This window comes from Syngnathus typhle, unplaced genomic scaffold (genome assembly GCF_033458585.1).
Source record: "Syngnathus typhle isolate RoL2023-S1 ecotype Sweden unplaced genomic scaffold, RoL_Styp_1.0 HiC_scaffold_127, whole genome shotgun sequence".
In the NCBI taxonomy this organism is placed as follows: Eukaryota; Metazoa; Chordata; class Actinopteri; order Syngnathiformes; family Syngnathidae; genus Syngnathus; species Syngnathus typhle.
In genome coordinates, this window is record NW_026872033.1 from 72,414 (window position 1) to 89,832 (window position 17,419).

Here is a 17,419-nt window from a genome sequence, read left to right on the forward strand (position 1 = left end):
TTCCACCAGAACCTCTCACACTAATCATGATGGATCGGTAACGCTCAAGGCCCATTGGACGACAGTAAAATATCTACAGTCGCACACAAGGCCGCCGTTACACACGCACACACTCCCCATTTCCAAGGCTACGTTCGCATTGCAGCTCAATTTTTACCAATATGCAACCTGTGTCCGATGATTTCTCAACACAAGACTGTTTAAATCGTATTGGTATCGTATTTTTTTCAATGCAACCTCAGTCTGAACAGGCTTGGGACTGTTTTGATGTAAAAAAAAAAAAAAGAAAGTTTTAAACTTTTCATATGGTGCTCCCCCCCTCCCGCCTGCTAAATTTAGTTTGCGCTTGTTTCTGTCCTTGGAGTTCAAAGACTGGAGGGATTGTTATGCTCGCCGCCACTCGTCTTCTGTTTGGATTCTTCGCCGAGACGTCCTTGCGGGGAAAGCTGAGAGGACTTGCTCTGAAGCACCAAGCAGATGCACAAAGCCTAATTGCAAATGTCTATGTAAGGTGAGGGGGGGAGAAAAAAAAGGTGTTGGCGTTACTGCTGCACTCACAATGTGTAGCAGTGGTAGAAAATGGCGACGGCGCAGAGGAGAAATAATGCTGTGAGCACCTCTCAAAACTGCCAGCCTGAATGTTGGGCGCTAGGCGACAGTAAACAAGCACTCGGCTCAAACGCCTGGAGACATCCAGGCACATTGTCCAGATGAATTTGCGCCAATTGCACTAGGAAAAGACCAGTGTCAACAAAAATATCTGGCTGTGTGATGACTTGCACATCCGCCAAGCTACTTCTGGTACCGTTTTTGGAGAAAGGCTGGGCCATAACGTAATCGTGATGAATGATCGAGATTATGCGATTGTGGCCGCTGATACATTTGAGGGAAATTGACACCTTCGTAACGTTCCGACAGGTGTAAGTCTCTTTTTCGCAATTTGAATCTCGTAAGGTAGCGGTAGCGCTGCCTTCTGCTGGTCGGAATTGGCGTTACACTATTTACCTCATTATTGCGATTGTGATCTACATCGTGTGTCCCCCGTTGTATTTTATTTTGGACCTTTGTAATGCTGAATGAGACTTTTTTTGTTCATATTTTCCATTTTCTTTATGGACAATACTTCATATCGTAAACTCTCCAGTTCATTTATTTATTTATTTATTCATTTATTTATTTATTTGTCTATTCATTTGATTATTCGTTTGTTATTGTAAGTATTTTTTACATGTGTTTATTTTTATTTATTCAGTTGTCTATTTATTTACTTATTCGTTTGTTATCGTATGTATTTTTTACGTGGGTGTTTCTTTTTATTTATTCAGTTGTCTTTATTTAATTGTTTATTTGTTTGCTTATTTATTTATTTAGATAACTTGGCACTGTGAAATGAAATAATAAAATATATTATACTAGTGAGGCGAATTATTATTGGACTTGTGTGAGGATAAATTTGTCATGTGATTGGTTAAAAAACCATCAGCAAAAGTAAGAAATTGGATCGGACAAAAAAAAAAAGTACATGCTGGAAGCAGGGCAGCCTAGAAAAATACTAGCAAACGAAGCAAATAGACAGATGAAATAAATTTTTGAATTAAGGATGTAAATCTATTTTTGATGTGTAATTTGAGCTGCTCTGCGGTGTGATCAAATATATTCTGGGAGGGGTGAGAAAAAAAATGCTTTTATGCCACTTGTTCTTCCCTGCCTCTTGAAGCTAAAAGAGTCCTCTCAACAGTTCAACATGGTAGATGTGATGTTTTGGTCTTGTGAAAAACAAAAAAAGGAAAAAAATGTGGAGTGCACTGCTTGAATTAGAATTTCTGACATCCTCTCCAAATATTGCAAATGGTTTTTAAGGGTGAAGTGCTTGCAGAGAGCAAGAGAGAGAGAGTGCGAGAGAGGGAGAGACTGATAAGTTGCCTTAGCTTGTTCGATTATTGTTAGTTAATTTGTAGGATTTGCAGGATTTTGCAAAAAGGACTTCGGTAAACTTTGAAGAAATCCATCCCAGCCACTCGCTCTCCTCCCCTGTTTCAATTCAACCCCCATCAATTTATCATTCTGCTCCATTTCATATGCTGTTTATTTTGCGCGGTGCTTTCCTCCAGTGCAATACTGTTCTTTTTACCTCGCAGGTAAATTTATGTGCATATACGCAATATTTGCAGCATTTGCATATTTCTTTTTCTAACAGACAGCGCTAAGCCATTGCTCCCGTGTTTATTTACAGATTCATATTTTCACTACTATTTCCATGCGACGCTGAGATCAACACTATCTAACCCAATGGCGAATGGTAATTGTAAACTCAAGTTTATACACAAAATTTGCAACAACCCAGTGAACTCCCCTTTGTAAAAATTTGGAGTGGTGACTTGAGATCGTGACTCATCCTTCTATTTTTTTTTTTTTTTGCTTCGAAATGTGAAAATAAATGATATGCAGTTTTTCAAAAAGAGGCTTCAAGCTGTTTATTCCAGTGTCAAACATAAGACGTAAAAAAATTCCGATTTCTTTGAAAAGAAAAGGAAAAAAAAAAAACTCACGAAACTTCGCCATAAAGTAATATTAGCTTGAGGCCAACAAACAATGCATAACGTCATTGAGATGCTAACGAATAGCATTGGCATAGTGGATCTACGAACACAAACAGTGCAGCATATAGACAGACAAATTTTTTAAAAAAAACAGTACCACATTTTTGGGGGGGCGGGGCTGAAGCAGATTAATGTCACTCTATTCATTTTGTGGAAGAAATAGTTTGAGTAAAGAGTGTATTGGTTAAGGCCTGACCAATATATTTGGCAGAATGAAATTCTGATAAAGCACATGATTTTGTGGTAGTTTATTTTTTTTAAATGTTTAAGCCATACAAACAACACAACAAATACTCTTCTTGAAAATGTAAGTAAATGAAAATCTTCTCCGGCAGTATGCTAAGTGACGTAATATTTAATGACGAAAAGACTACATTTAATGTAGCGGTGCAAATGGCAACATAATTTCCCCCCCCCCCCCCCCCCCATCATTTCAAAGCAGTTAAGGCGTATTAATTCAACAGCATGCATTAATCAAAATGCAAACATTGAGCAAGCAACTCAAATATGCTCCTCTGATATCGGACTAAAAACGTCTTGCGATAACCCTTTCCTCCCCGTGTCCTCCATTTTACGTGTTTGCATATTTTCGAGTTTAATCATTCGGGGTACACTCAATCCTCTGTAGGCGCGTTCCACTCTCGCGATTTATTTTTACTGCTCTCCTTTTGCAAGGTTACAGTGAATATTTAAAATGCGTAAAGAATGCTTCTAATAATAAACAGGAAATGGGACTCTTTCCTAAATCCCCAGAAAGAAAACAGAAGACAAAAGCATCCCTTTCCGTTCCCTGACATAATCAAGCAAAGTCAAGTGGCGACGCGCCGTGAGGCCAGAAAAGCCTTTTTCCTCGTCGCTCATGCCTTTCATTTGCTCGCGCTGAGCGGGGAAATGGCATGAACCGGAAAATTGCCACTGTGTCGCTTCCTTTTCATTTCCAATTCTGGGGTGAGACACGAGAGCATCTTAAAAAGTGAAAGGCGGCTGCAACTTTGTTCCTCTGCAAACCTGTCTCTCGCTGCTCTGGCAAGAACTGCTGTTGGAGATGATTCTACCTTAATCTTATCCAATTCCCACTCGGACTCTGGACACACAATTCTCGTCGGGTTCATCGCTGATAGAAGTGAAAACGCACACACACATCAGCTCCGTTTGTGTGGTAAGACCTTTCTAACCTCCTTTACTGCCGCCACACGCACACACTTATCCACACCTTTATGACTACGAGTCGAAAAATAACGCTAATAGTCTTCCCGCCACTAACTCTCCGTGAAATCTAATTAAAAAGCATTGCAGATGTGGCTAGGAGGTTCAAAGGTCACACGTGGGCAGATGGCAAGGGAGCAATGCATGGGCATGGTTGAAAGGAAACAATCGGAGTTCCAAATGAGAAGCGATGGAGCTTAACACAAATGTTTGTTGAATAAGTAAAGTAGCACTTTAAACTTTTCTTTTTTTTTTTGTGCCGCACCATATTAAGTTGTTGGTTATAATTACCACATTGATGCTAGTTTCAGTAGCCTGTCTATGTATTTTTTCCACAGGGTATTAGCATTAAGTTAATATCTATTAGCATTAAGCTAGTGGAATAATTTGAAGACTTTATGCTGTTAAGTTAGCCCTAGCGACGGCTTGTATCTTGAAAAAAGTCAGATGGCTTCTAAGTGGAGGTACCGCTGATTGGCATTAAGTTAATATCTATTAGCATTAAGCTAGTGGAATAATTTGAAGACTTTATGCTGTTAAGTTAGCCCTAGCGACGGCTTGCATCTTGAAAAAAGTCAGATGGCTTCTAAGTGGAGGTACCGCTGATTAGCATTAAGTTAATATCTATTAGCATTAAGCTAGTGGAATAATTTGAAGACTTTATGCTGTTAAGTTAGCCCTAGCGACGGCTTGTATCTTGAAAACGTCAGATGACTTCTAAGTGGAGGTACCGCTGCACTCGTATTATTCAGCAGGAGAAAGATGTAGAAGACGGATATTTTACGAGAGGGGTACAACGAAGCCGTAAAGTGGACCCAAAGAAGCTAAAGAGAAAGCGGAGAGTCGTCTGAAATTCCGTCGCTGAAATTCTATCCATATTTATGCGTAATATAAGAGGCCAAGTACAACATTGTGGGCTCGTAAAAATGGAGGTTAACTATCAATTAATGGGAGGGAAAAGCATCCAAGTAGAGCCATCATTCTCGACATATTGAGAGAAGAGGAACGCCAACCCGATTCATTTAATGATACTAAAAATAAAAGGTTACCACGTTAAAAGTGGCCGCATTTTTCTTTTTGACCTACATTGCGTCAGAACCTTTTCCTGCCCTAGGTTACGAGCTCCCAATTTCAGATTTTACATTTTACTTCTTAATGTCATCTATACATACATATGAATTAGTCACTCATTTATCGATGGACGAAAATCGACGTAGTGAGCATGTGACTGACGATACGGTGGACCACGATATTCTGTTGGCAAGAATTTGTGTTAGCACTGTGCCCCACTATCGAACGGTGTTCCACAGAGTTCAATTTTAGGGCCCTTGTTCTTTATATCGTTCCATCTTAAGAAAGTACCGTTTCTTTCCATGTATAATGCGCAAAATTTAACTAATTTATTGTCCTAAAATCTGGGGTGCGTATAATACATGGGTACAGGCTTTTTTCCACCAATGACATGCCATTTTTAGGGTGCGTATTATACATGGGGGCGCATTATACATGGAAAAAACGGTACATTTTTATTCTGTTACAGATTTTTCAGTGGCAGATAAGCAGCCATTCCTTGTGATCTTAGTAAATCAGGCCCTCGGTGTAAAAATTCCCTCACTTCTCGGAACCCTGATTCCGTGCTCATCTCAGTTTTAGAGCTCTCTCACTGACCCAGATCTGCCCCCCCCCTACCCCCTTGCGCCGTCAGCACTTTAATAGGAGTATAATGAGCTTCTTGTCTGTGAAATGATGAAAAAGTAGAGGGAATAAAGCCACCTAGTGATCACAGAGCGCCACACGAGCACACACGGCCACGCGTGCAACCGTGCGCCAATAGGATCTATTCTCGCCGCTGATATTGGAGACATAAAATGTTGAAAAAAAAAATAATAAGGTTTCCGCTTTCATAGCGCAGGTTGTGTACGTCGTGCATAAAGAGCAAGGACACACGGGAAGAGTGGGAGTCGACACGATGAATGTCTGTGTGTCCTAATTATGTATATGTGATGTGTGTATTATACATACAAAGCGCCCGGTGTCGACACAACACACTCCTTCTCGGCAACCCACGCATCCTCGTTTGCATGCGTTTTGCATTCTATTACTTACTTTGTGTTCTTTATCACATGGAAGAGCCTTCGGTGCTATTTATAGAACTTCTCTCGCCACATAAAGAAGCTTAGCTTTGAGTTAACCTCTAAACAAAGTATATAAACAAGTCAAAGAAGATATTATTACTATGAAAACCATTCCTCTGTGTCTGAAGGTTAAATACAGTGCAGTTGTGCCAAGCCTCGCTGATATAAAAGCAACTTAGAAGAATCCACAGAAAACCTTGAGCTAATTAGACAGATCGTTTTGTTTCTCTTGCCCGCGGACATCTCGGAAGAGCCTCCTTGCATGTTAAACACGATCCTCGTCAATGAAGATGACCTATTATTTATTTCTTGCGCGCTCTTAGCCCTTGTGCTCGCTTTAAGGAAAAGTTGAAACCTCTCTTTTTCGATTTAAAAGGAGCTTGATCTGCTTGGAGGGCAGACGGCCTCCAAGCGCTGCAAGAACTCCATCACGATCGGCACTTGAAAGCACCGCAGGCACCCGACACGTTCAGGGAAATATGAAAAAGGAAGGAAAAAAAAAAAGAAGACGGTTCTTAACCCGAAGATAAAAGCAACATCGGGTCGATACTGGCCTCCAATTAAGGTATCGAGTAATATTGGGAACTGTCAATACCAACCACTGATACTTATAGCTAAAACTTAATTTATGAGAAAGACAATTTACTGATCTACTGCAATTAAACGTACAAAACAGGTCCATGAAGGACCAGATGTTGAAAGTTATCAAATAATTATAACATCTATGGTAGAAATATTAGCATGACACGGTTCACTGTACAGAGCGCCAAGTTAAGGTGGATTCGGTCGAACTTTCAACACTCAGTCCGTCCACAAACAGCCTCTCAAACACCCCAGAGAAGATTATGATCAAATTATTTCAGAGAAGAAGCAAAAAATGTCTAATGAGTTGTCAAAAGCCAGTCAGCATAAAATCCACCCCCCAATCTCGAGACGCCCGGTGTAAATGTTTGCGCGTAATAATGCTTTTGTCAGCGCCGATCTGCGCTGTCTGGAGCTACGCAAGCATGAAATTACTTCACACCGTTCTTTCTGCGAGAGAATTCACCGGCATTTGCATGCAAAAAGGCGCTTTGGCTTACTCACAGACAACAGAGAACGCAATGTACAAATTGCAGGCATGGATGTGTGTAAGTGATTACCAATGAGATATCATTTGCAGAATTCTGAGGCTATGTGCAAAGGATCAGAGGAGGGAAAAATTCTCACCTAAAAATGGACTGATTCAACTTTGGGACTTAATTAAGTCACTGCCAGTTAATATTGATTTTTTAATTTATATTGCCGTCAATGGCGGTGAATGTATTCACTGCCAGCCCGGGAAAAATGGATCGTCGACGTCTCTAACTGTCAATGGCAGTGAACGGGATTTTTTAATTTATATTGCCGTCAATGGCAGTGAATGTATTCACTGCCAGCCCGGGAAAAATGGCTCGTCGACGTCTCTAACCGTCAATGGCAGTGAACGGGTTAAATAAATGAATGCAAAAAAAGTACGTAAAGTAAGTCTAAAATGAATTTTTTTGTGAATTCTAAACAATACAACTATACTATAACTTTGTACAATGGGGGGGAAAGTGTTTCCATGGTTTTGCTAATATTGTGAATTTGAGAAACACAAAGATGTAAAATTAGCGAATTTTTTGGGGGGTATTTTTTTTTTTTCCAGGTGAGATGGAGAATTTTCGAAGGGCCGAAACTGGTAATCTTGGGGCTGGCACAGGACAAAAATTCTTTTAAATTGAGTGACAAATGGATTTTGCTTCTTTAAATCTCATGTCGAGAAAAATACAGCTATGTGTTTTTGTATTTTTCAAAATTAGTTAATACTATCAGCATAAAAGTTGAGTTTGAAGAAACCACTCATCACCACGAGCCACAATAGCAGGTTGAATGTCCGCAAGAACATGTCATTACTGCCCAATGAGACGCTGATTAGCATGAAAAGGCTACAATTGCATCGCTTATTTAACAAGTACATACGTGTGCAATTTATTCACGCCGAGGCTTTGCGAGAAGATGCTGGAGCACAATTTTCTGCTTAAGAGCAACTCATTGTTTTGTGTTTGGTGGCGGGCGATCGAAGTGGAACGTTGCTAGGGAGCAGCTTTCAATCCCTGCCGAGAGACTAGTTGAGGTTGAAGCGAGTCCTCCCAGTGGGGGCCACCCCAAAGTGCTTTCCCTCTCATTTGCAAGTATTGTACACATTGAGAGGGCACCTTCGGCCACAACATCGGCTGCACTCCAAAAAATGCGATTAATAAAACAAAAGCACAATAAAGTAATCCATATGTATTCGAATAAACCATTTTCTTTTTTCTTTTTTTTACAGATAAATGCTTTGTACTCTTTGTTAGCCTTATGCTACAATAAAGGCAAATTCAACCAAGCAAGTGTGTCATACTTTTGAGCATTCTCCACCATCCAGTATTTGTGACATACAAAAATACTATCTATGCTATATTTGTTATTTATTAGATTGAAGTAATCAATAAAGAGAAAGGTTAATGTTGTAAAATGTTCGAACAAGATGTTAAAATAATAAAAAATAAATATATATATATATATAATGTAATTCATTTAATTCATATAATTTAATTGATATAGCGTATTCTGAACAATGCCCTCATGCTACAACAGTCAGAGGAAGAAGAAGCACATTTTGCCTTGATTGCAGCTATTTCATCTTATTTCGAATTTAGCAGTGACACATTATTCGATCATATGGTTCGTTAAATGTGCGATTTGATGCGGCTTTTAAGGAGACGTCCCGAACGTGTTCAAAGAGTCGTCATTACAGGAAGGGGGAGGGTGGGGGGTATGGGGCGTTCAAACCCCCCCAAAAAAAAAAGAAAAATCCGTCTTGTGCCATGACCAATAATCATCCCCGGCCAGTGTAAACACTTGGTATTCTGCCCCTCTCTTACATAAGATATTCTCTCTCCGTTATTTCTTTGGCAAATCCCTTGTCCTTGTCTTCATCTGCTATCTGCGTGAAATCTCCTCTTTGAGCCCCCCCTAACACCCCCCCCCCCCAACCCACCCACTCCTTCAGATGATGCTGTCAAAGCTACTTTAGGCCAAAGTCAGGCAGCCTGGATATTATTAAGAGTTTCTTCCAAATACACTCATCACATTTTATTTCCACAGATTTCTAGTTCACTCACACACATGCGCTTGGGACTGCACTACAAATGTCCTTTAAATACTTTAAAATATGAAAACACCTTTTGAAAAAGTACATTTGAACCCAAAAAAAAAGGCATAAAATGCACATTCGGCATAAAACAAAGTACATTACGGACTGTCGTGTCATGAAATGTGTCATGAGCGCTAGCGCAAGTTAAATGTCATTGGTTGTTTTTCTCCTCATTGGCTCTAACTATTGTCAAACTTTTTACTTCCTACACATGACACATGTTTGAGTGCTATAAAAGAATATATATTTATATATATATACACACAACACAGCGGGGGGAGCGAGCACTTACCATTTTGGCGAGATTGACAGCGTCCGAATGAAGCCGGTTTCTCAGCTGAGGGTCCAGTTGGAAACCTGGCGCGATCTCCACCACCTTTAAAGTAAGGTCACAGTGTTAGCGACAAGCTAGCATGTTTTCACGATGGCGAGAACACGTCTCTATTTGGTCGCTTTTTGGAGACAAGAGTGTGATACAATATTTTTAAGCTGAAGATTGAGGGGGAGAAAAAATGCTGGGCTGTGAGCCACGGAAATTCAGTGGCGCACCAAAAATAAAAACAAAACACAGCAGGAGGTCAATTAGCCTTCTTATCGCATCTCTGAATTTCACTTCTAAGACAGAGGGACTAAAAATATCCCATCGGTACTCCACCATTCCAAATCTATTCCAACAGGCGACTCTTCATGTGAGCGAGGGGCCAGGGGGAAGAAGAAAAAAAAAATCTGAGATTTAGGCCAAATGCAGATCAAGTCACGTCAGCTCAAAAAGCAGCGCGCCTAGCTAGCATATGAAAGTTACACGCATAGCGCATGTATGATGACAGGACACTTTCCGTGAGTCGGATGTTTGTGCATTTATTAAGGTGACGCTTATTACCGCTAATTAATTGGGAAGGAATCAAAGAGCAAGTAAGGGGCTGGAATGAATTCCCAAGATAATTCCGAGAGCAAAGTCCATTTGATGGAGGCTTCTTCTTCGCAGATAACGGCATTAGGACAATTTCATTGCCGTATTATCCTCTCGGTACCTCGCGCTGTAATCTCCATTATCATAATCGAGTATTAATATGTTGCCTAATGAGACGCTCGGCGGAGGACAAAAGCTTCTCGTGAAGTTTTATCGTAACGTGCCGCGCTTGCAGGAGAGACCTTTGTGCCGAGTGTGACCGGCATGCGAAAGGGACCGCCGGTGTGAGAACGTCACCTTTTGGTGGCGCCGCTGAATGGAGCAGTCTCTCTCGTAGAGGTGGATGACATTACCGAATTTATCTCCTGCGGGGACACACAATCCAGAAGGTGAAAACAATTGACCTCCCCCCACTCAAAAGTAAAGGGGGGGAAAAAAAATAGATACCGTATTTTCCGGCCTATAAGGCGCACCGGACTATAAGGCGCATCTTCAATGAATGGCCCATTTTAAAACTTTATCCTTATATAAGGCGCACCGGACTATAAGGCGCACCATTAATGCATCATGTCAGATTTTTAATCCAAATCAAATCATTCTCCATTTTATCTTTTTTATTTCAACTTCAGACGGAACAAATTACTTTATAATCATAAAATAATGATCCATAGTCTTTTTAAGTCATGATTCATAGTCTTCAGCGGGCCACTTATGATTGATTTCATGACACAATGCTTTGGGCCAGTTTAAATTTAGGAATTTGGTCCATATATAAGGCGCACCGGACTATAAGGCGCACTGTTGGTTTTTGAGAAAATTTTAGGTTTTTAGGTGCGCCTTATAGGGCGGAAAATACGGTACATATATTTAAAAACCGGTAGCGCTATGACTCGTTTCCAGAAAAAAAGCCCAGAGGTAAATTTCATATTTTGTTCCACAAATCGATGCCCACGTCGTGTGTTATTTTGACGCATTATTAACCAATTGATGGTGTTGGAAAATAGCTTGAAAAATCAATCGATAAGTGTTGTAATACTTTCCTCACACTGCCGCGCGATATTATGGAGCGTCACGTTGTTTACGCATAACAAAGGAAAATACATTGAGTCTGTTTTGTTAGCTCATTCGCTGCCATTGACGGCTAAAAAGGTCAAAAATGTATTTGCCCCAGAGCTGGCAGTGAATGAGTTAAAAATAATTATCATTGAAAAAATATAAGAGTAAAATAATAAGAGTGCTGCACACAGACTGTTCTTCAAAAATTAAATACAAAAAAAATATGAATAAATAAAATAAAAAATAATAAATATATTTTTTTAAAAATCCAATTAAATACTTTTAAAAATACATTTAGGTGAAGTGAAATCCATAAAAACGTCTTAAGGTTGTCTGCATCTGTTAAATGTAACTCAAAGTATCTTTAAGTACCTAACTTGTAAGCAATAAGCTACTTTCGAAGTCATGTGATCAGTAGTAAGGTAACGGATTCACTGTGGCAACACCGCCGGGGCGCTCGGTCCACTCGGGAATAGGCGCACGTCGTCAAGTGCACTTACCGAGGATCTGCACTTCAATATGTCTCGGTTTTTCAATAAACTTCTCCACAAACAGAGCGCCATTGCCGAAAGCCGTCAGCGCTTCCGAGTAGGCCCGCTGGTAGTTCTCTTCAAGTTCCTGACAAACAGAGCAAGAAAATCCATAAGCATCAGTCAGGAGGCAAAAAAAATAAAAATAGCTCTTCGTAATAAACAATGCAAACGTCAACTTGTGCACCTCGGCAGCTGGTCGTTACATTTTTAAGTTGGAAAACTTTTGCTGTTATAATTATCCAATTTATCACGTTCCATTTTTGCCTTTCCTTCCATCAGCGGAGAATTTGTTGCAAACGATCCACGGGGAGATAATGCGGCACGGAGGCGCAAGGGCAAGTCAAGGTCGTGACTCAATCTGTGTTGTCAGTCTGCGACATCTTGCCGGGCCATCGTGTGAAATCCGACTTTGGGACGAGGCGAGAGGTGACTCACTGCGGCCAACCCGGGGCTGTCCTCTCCAAGGGAGGCAAAAGAAAGGCCGTGGCATGCGTCACGAGTGCCAGCCCAAACTTTGACTCAATAAACAAGACGACTTCTTTGGTTATGTGACCAGCTAGCGGAAAGGCTATTTAGCATTCTAATTAGCAGCCAACATTTAGCGCTGTATACACAGGCTAAATGATGAGTGAGATTGAATGTACAAATGCCACCAAAAAATGTAGCTTAGAAGAAACCCGGCAAGCAATCGTTGTGTCAGGATTGGATTTTTTTTAAACTCAACCTGTGTTTAGTTGCTTTTCAAAATCTTTTCATCACTTAAGTACCTTAAACGCAATAGTCGCAAATGTCAACAACTAATTTGTCACGCTTCGAAAAGGTTAAAATGCATCAAATGGAACAAAAAGTGGAGAATAATGTCCTTTGCCATTGTGTTGGGTGAATGCAACATCAATACTTATATTTGTCTTTCTTTGCAGATAATAAAGAATATATGCCTTTGAGAGTATGACATACCGTAATTTTCGGACTATAAGTCGCGTTTTTTTTCATAGTTTGGGTGGGGGGGGGCGACTTATACTCAGGAGCGACTTATATACATATATATGGGGTTTTTTTTCACTTTTTTGGGCATTTTATGGCTGGTGCGATTTATACTCCGGTGCGACTTATAGTCCGAAAATTACGGTATCCATCCTACATTTTGAAGTTCTCACATATTCAGAGATGGCAACAAAAAAGTTGGCGGGGGGGGGGGGGGGGGGGGAAACAACCTGAAGTTGGTTGGACGTGGTCAGATTTAAGAAATGGGAGGCCCCAAAAATAAATATTGCTAGCATAAGAAGCTGGCGGCAGGCTGTCAGTGAAATATTGCGACGGCGCGCATGTAGCTGCGCCTGCGGGAGGTCATTTGAACATTCCAGCTGCACGTTTCAGGTAGGACATGAAAGCGACGTTCGGATGAGGAAAGACGCATCGTCGGTCCCGCTTGCACCAAAGGGGGGGGGGGGGACAATGCATCACTCCACCTTGACTTTGTTATGCGAAAATCTGCATTGCGTCGTCGACGAGAGGGGAGAGAATTCAATTAGTTTTCATAAGATGCAAAAACAAATAGCTGGGGCTTGTGGAGAGAGGAGAAAAAAAAGGCTGAATAGATACCGTAAGGCGAGCGTTATCAGAGAGAAGGAAATGTGTCAATCATTGCTGCCTGCATCTCGGGAGATTTACATTTCGACATTGGCGGGGTTGTTTTTGCGGAAAAGAAAAAAAAAATCACTTATGTGAGAAATAGAAGGCATACGTTCCACATGCGTAATAAATGATAGGATACATTCTGGTAATTGGACCCCGGGGCAGGCGGAAAATTGATCTCAATGTTTTTAGCTGCCATGCATGCTTGAGGAACCTCCGGAGGCAATTCCGCATGACAGAATGACGAGCAGAAAGGTGATTGGCAGCCACGGTCATAAAATCCGAGCAATTCCACACAAAACAGAAATGCCATGAATCACCTCGTACTCTCGGACCACCCTCATGCCTCGGCCGCCGCCCCCGTAGGCCGCTTTGAAGATGATGGGGAAGCCGTAGGTCTGGGCGAAGGCGTGGGCCTCCTGTAGGCAGCTGATGGGGGAGTCGGTTCCCGGGACCACCGGTACACCTTGACGAGAACAAAGTCACGTCGATAGAAACAAGGCCGTTCTTTCAGTTCCTGAAAATTGATCACCCTCTGTTGATCTTCGTACCGGCACTGATGGCAAGGGAGCGGGCCTCTACTTTGTCGCCCATCTTGCGGACGGTTTCCGGAGTCGGTCCGACAAACATCACGTCGGCGTCGACGCAGGCTTGAGCAAAGTCCGAGCGCTCCGATAGGAATCCGTAGCCTGGGTGGATGGCGTCCACGTTGTTGTCCTGTGGAAAGAAAGGAACGTTGTTGAAAAGATAGAAAGCGGGTGTCCGCTCGGACCTCACGGTGTCCCTCAGGGGTCAATTCTGGGTCCAGTGCTTTTTCAAAATAGTGCGGCTCCGGAAAGTAACCATCATCTTTACGCTGATGACATAATTTTATAATTGCATAGCTGACTACCAATTTCTCGTCATCAATTTCAAGAAGCTCTTGTTCATTATCTGCAGCCTGCCCTTAATATGAGCAGAACAAAATATTTTCCGAGGCTAAAGCTCCTAACACTGTTTTTTATCTCTGCCGCTAATGGTTCCATCATAGAGAGAGTGCTCGGTGAAGGGTTTGATGAGTGATGTCATTTTCCATTCCACCTATACCTTGTCACCAAACTGCGTCGAGAAAAATTGCGTCCTTGTTTAGAAAGATTGAAGCTGGCTTTTTATCGCTTCTGTTCTTCCGACACATCTATGAAACTGTCTTGCTAATGTATCCCCCCCCCCCCCCCCCCCATTGTTTTTGTTTTCACTGTAACCTCAGTGGCTAATTAGGAGATTGAATTTAATTGACGGGGAAAACTGCTCGAGTGGTCCACAAGCCTAAAGACTGGACCTGCAGGAGCTTTCAAAGTTACTCATATACAAACAAAATGACGCATGTAATGATGACAAGGTCACTCGCACACAAACACACACACCAGTGTGTAGCATCTGCTCCATGACGCAAGGCTGAATATAACCACGGACCGTTGTCAAGGGAAGTATGGACACACAAAGGCGAGCGAGGGACGCACTATTTCACACACAATATGACAATAATGTCACACAAGAGAGCAGTACGGTAGCATGTGCAAGTGGCACGTAACATTATTTTAGCTCTTTAACAGCTTTTCTGGGGATGTGCTCAAAATGTGTATAAAGGAAAGAAAAAGAGAAGTGACAAGATAATTGCTCGATGCGGCTGCCGACGAGAGGAGGGGCTGCAACATGACGTACGCGCACATATTAAATGTCAAGCTTATGGAAACGCTCATAAAAAAGGCGGCTTCTTTTTTTCCCCTGACATTTTGATATCTTAGGTTGGGGGAAGAATGGTGGATCGAAAGACAACCGGTTTCGGATCCGCAGTTTTAGTGGTTGAGATACATTCGATTGTTGTGAAATACAATTATTGGAGTAATCGATACCACAAAAAAGACAAATCTAATTTTCCCCTCAATCTTTCAATTTAATATGAGGTCATATTTTTTTCATATTTCCATGTATTAAAAAATCTAATAAATCAGATTACAAACAAATTGCAGCTGCACGGTGAAAATGATGTCAAACTATTTCACCAACTCATTCACTGCCAACCTACTTAACATCTTTGACGTCTATAACCGTCAATGGCACTGAATGAGTTACCTGGAAAACGTAGGAGGGAGCATATCAGATTGGGGCTGCAGACGCACTTTTGAGTTTGTTTCAAGAGTGTGTTCTGAAAATGCTCAGTGATTGACGGCTTTACCTTGGCTACTTTGATGATGTCAGGGATGTGCAAGTAGGCGGCGACCGGCGCCAGACCTTTTCCAATCAGGTAGGCCTCATCTGCTTTTTGCCTGCAAAGACCAAAAAAAAAAAAAAAATGTGCATGTGTGATTTATCTCAGAAGGATGTGACATTTAAAGAGAGACGCTGTGGGGGGGGGGGAGTTCGGGCAAACACACTGGCCGAAATGTTTGTACGTAATGTCGATATAATTGCGTCGATGTCATCCTGGCGAGGCATCACAAACGCGTTCCTCTAATTGTGTGTCGTGATCAATAATCTGCCGTGGCAACTGAGCTCACGAGTCTGGCTGCCGGATTCGGCGGTTCAAACGCCGCGGGAGCTTCTGCATGCTGCGGGGTGCCATTTTGTAAGCGGCTTAAATGGGCTTGAGAGTTTGAGCGCGCCGCCACGCGGGCGGGCGGGCGGGCGGAACTTACCGGTGCATCTGGCCAGTGTCTTGCTCAGAGTAGACGGCCACCGTCCGAATCCCCAGCTCGGTGCAAGCTCTGAACACACGGATGGCGATCTCACCTGGGAGGGGAGGAATTTTGAGAAATGAGATGGGGACCGATTTTTGGGTTTGGAATGACGTACATGGCATCGCAGTTCAAAAGGTGCAAGTTTTGGATCGGAACACACAAAAAAAAAAAAAAAGACCTTGGGAAACTTGTGGAAAATTTCTCACACTCATACACATGGAAACAACACACACACACACAGCAGCCCAGCTCATTCTGGTGCACTGCAGTGTGATGAATGTGATCTAATGTGGTGTAGATATCGTGTCACACCAAAGTGAAGGACAGACACTGACGGAAAGCCCAACAGTGTGTGTGTGCGTGCGTGCGTATGTGTGTGTGTGCACGTGTGTCAGACCAAAACCCATCTGAATCAAAATGATGGATTAAAGCAGTTTAATAGAGCTTTGAAGGGAGGAAGGCTGACATGAATCTTTCAATGTGCACGCCGTCCGGAAGGGGGGGAGGGGGGGTCTCTATAGTACTGGCTATTGTCAGATAAAATAAGAAATAAGTCGTAATATTCAGCAGATGGTACGAGTCTTAATTGGATAATTTGTCTAAGGTTTTATGTTTCATATTTTTCAACCCTGAAATGAAATTGCAAAGAGACCCCGTGCTAATTAAATAGCATAACTGATGGCATGCAAATCCTCTTCAGGACATTTTTTTTTTCTCCCCCCCTCAAAGCGTTGAAGTGAAAAAACACTAATATGTGTTAAATGTAACCTGACTTTCTGCAATAATAGGAATAGACGACACTTTGGAGCAGGGGTGTCATAGTTTCCCGCGGAGGGCCATTATATTATTTACAGTATAGGCGACACGGCAAACTGATGAATACCGTTTTTTTCCATGTATAATGCGCCCCCATGTATAATACGCACCCTAAAAATGGCATGTTGATGCTGGAAAAAAAGCCTGTACCCATGTATAATACGCACCCAAATTTTGACTCCTACTTAAGTCGGTTAACGTAAAATTATTTCAGAAAAAAGTTCATCTTTGAGAACAACCGGATGTTATTCTGCCGGTCAGTATCACTGCGCATGCGCTAGCAAACTCAATAGCGAAGAAATGTTTCGGATTTGTGTAGGGTACATTGTGACGGCAAACGAGCAGGTGATCGAGCAAGCGTCTGATACGAGAGCATTGTGTTCGTATGGAGCGTGTTTGAAGTGAACAGCAGAGAAGAAAGCGCATCTGTAATGGCTTCCTCCGTATGATATCCGGATTAAAAAAAAAAAATTGTACCCATGTATAATGCGCACCCCAGATTTTAGGACAACAAATTAGTTAAATTTTGCGCATTATACATGGGAAAAAACGGTAACTAGTTTTGAAATCAGAGACTAGTCAAAACTGTTCAAATTGTTGAAAAAGATGAAT

At 41.8% G+C, this 17,419-nt stretch overlaps 1 protein-coding gene across 1 annotated transcript in view; it reads right to left on the bottom strand.

Annotated features, from left to right (window-relative positions):
- LOC133148672 (pyruvate carboxylase, mitochondrial-like) overlaps positions 1-17,419 on the bottom strand; it is a gene marked incomplete at its 3' end in the record, with an annotated part of 92,493 nt that overhangs the window by 70,284 nt on the left and 4,790 nt on the right. Inside the window, exons 3-9 of the mRNA XM_061271645.1 lie at positions 15,950-16,043; positions 15,490-15,580; positions 13,826-13,991; positions 13,595-13,740; positions 11,607-11,724; positions 10,348-10,415; positions 9,433-9,516 (exon numbers count right to left, since the gene is read on the bottom strand). Of these exons, the coding sequence (XP_061127629.1) occupies positions 9,433-9,516; positions 10,348-10,415; positions 11,607-11,724; positions 13,595-13,740; positions 13,826-13,991; positions 15,490-15,580; positions 15,950-16,043 (767 nt within the window). The remainder of the gene's footprint in view (positions 1-9,432; positions 9,517-10,347; positions 10,416-11,606; positions 11,725-13,594; positions 13,741-13,825; positions 13,992-15,489; positions 15,581-15,949; positions 16,044-17,419) is intronic.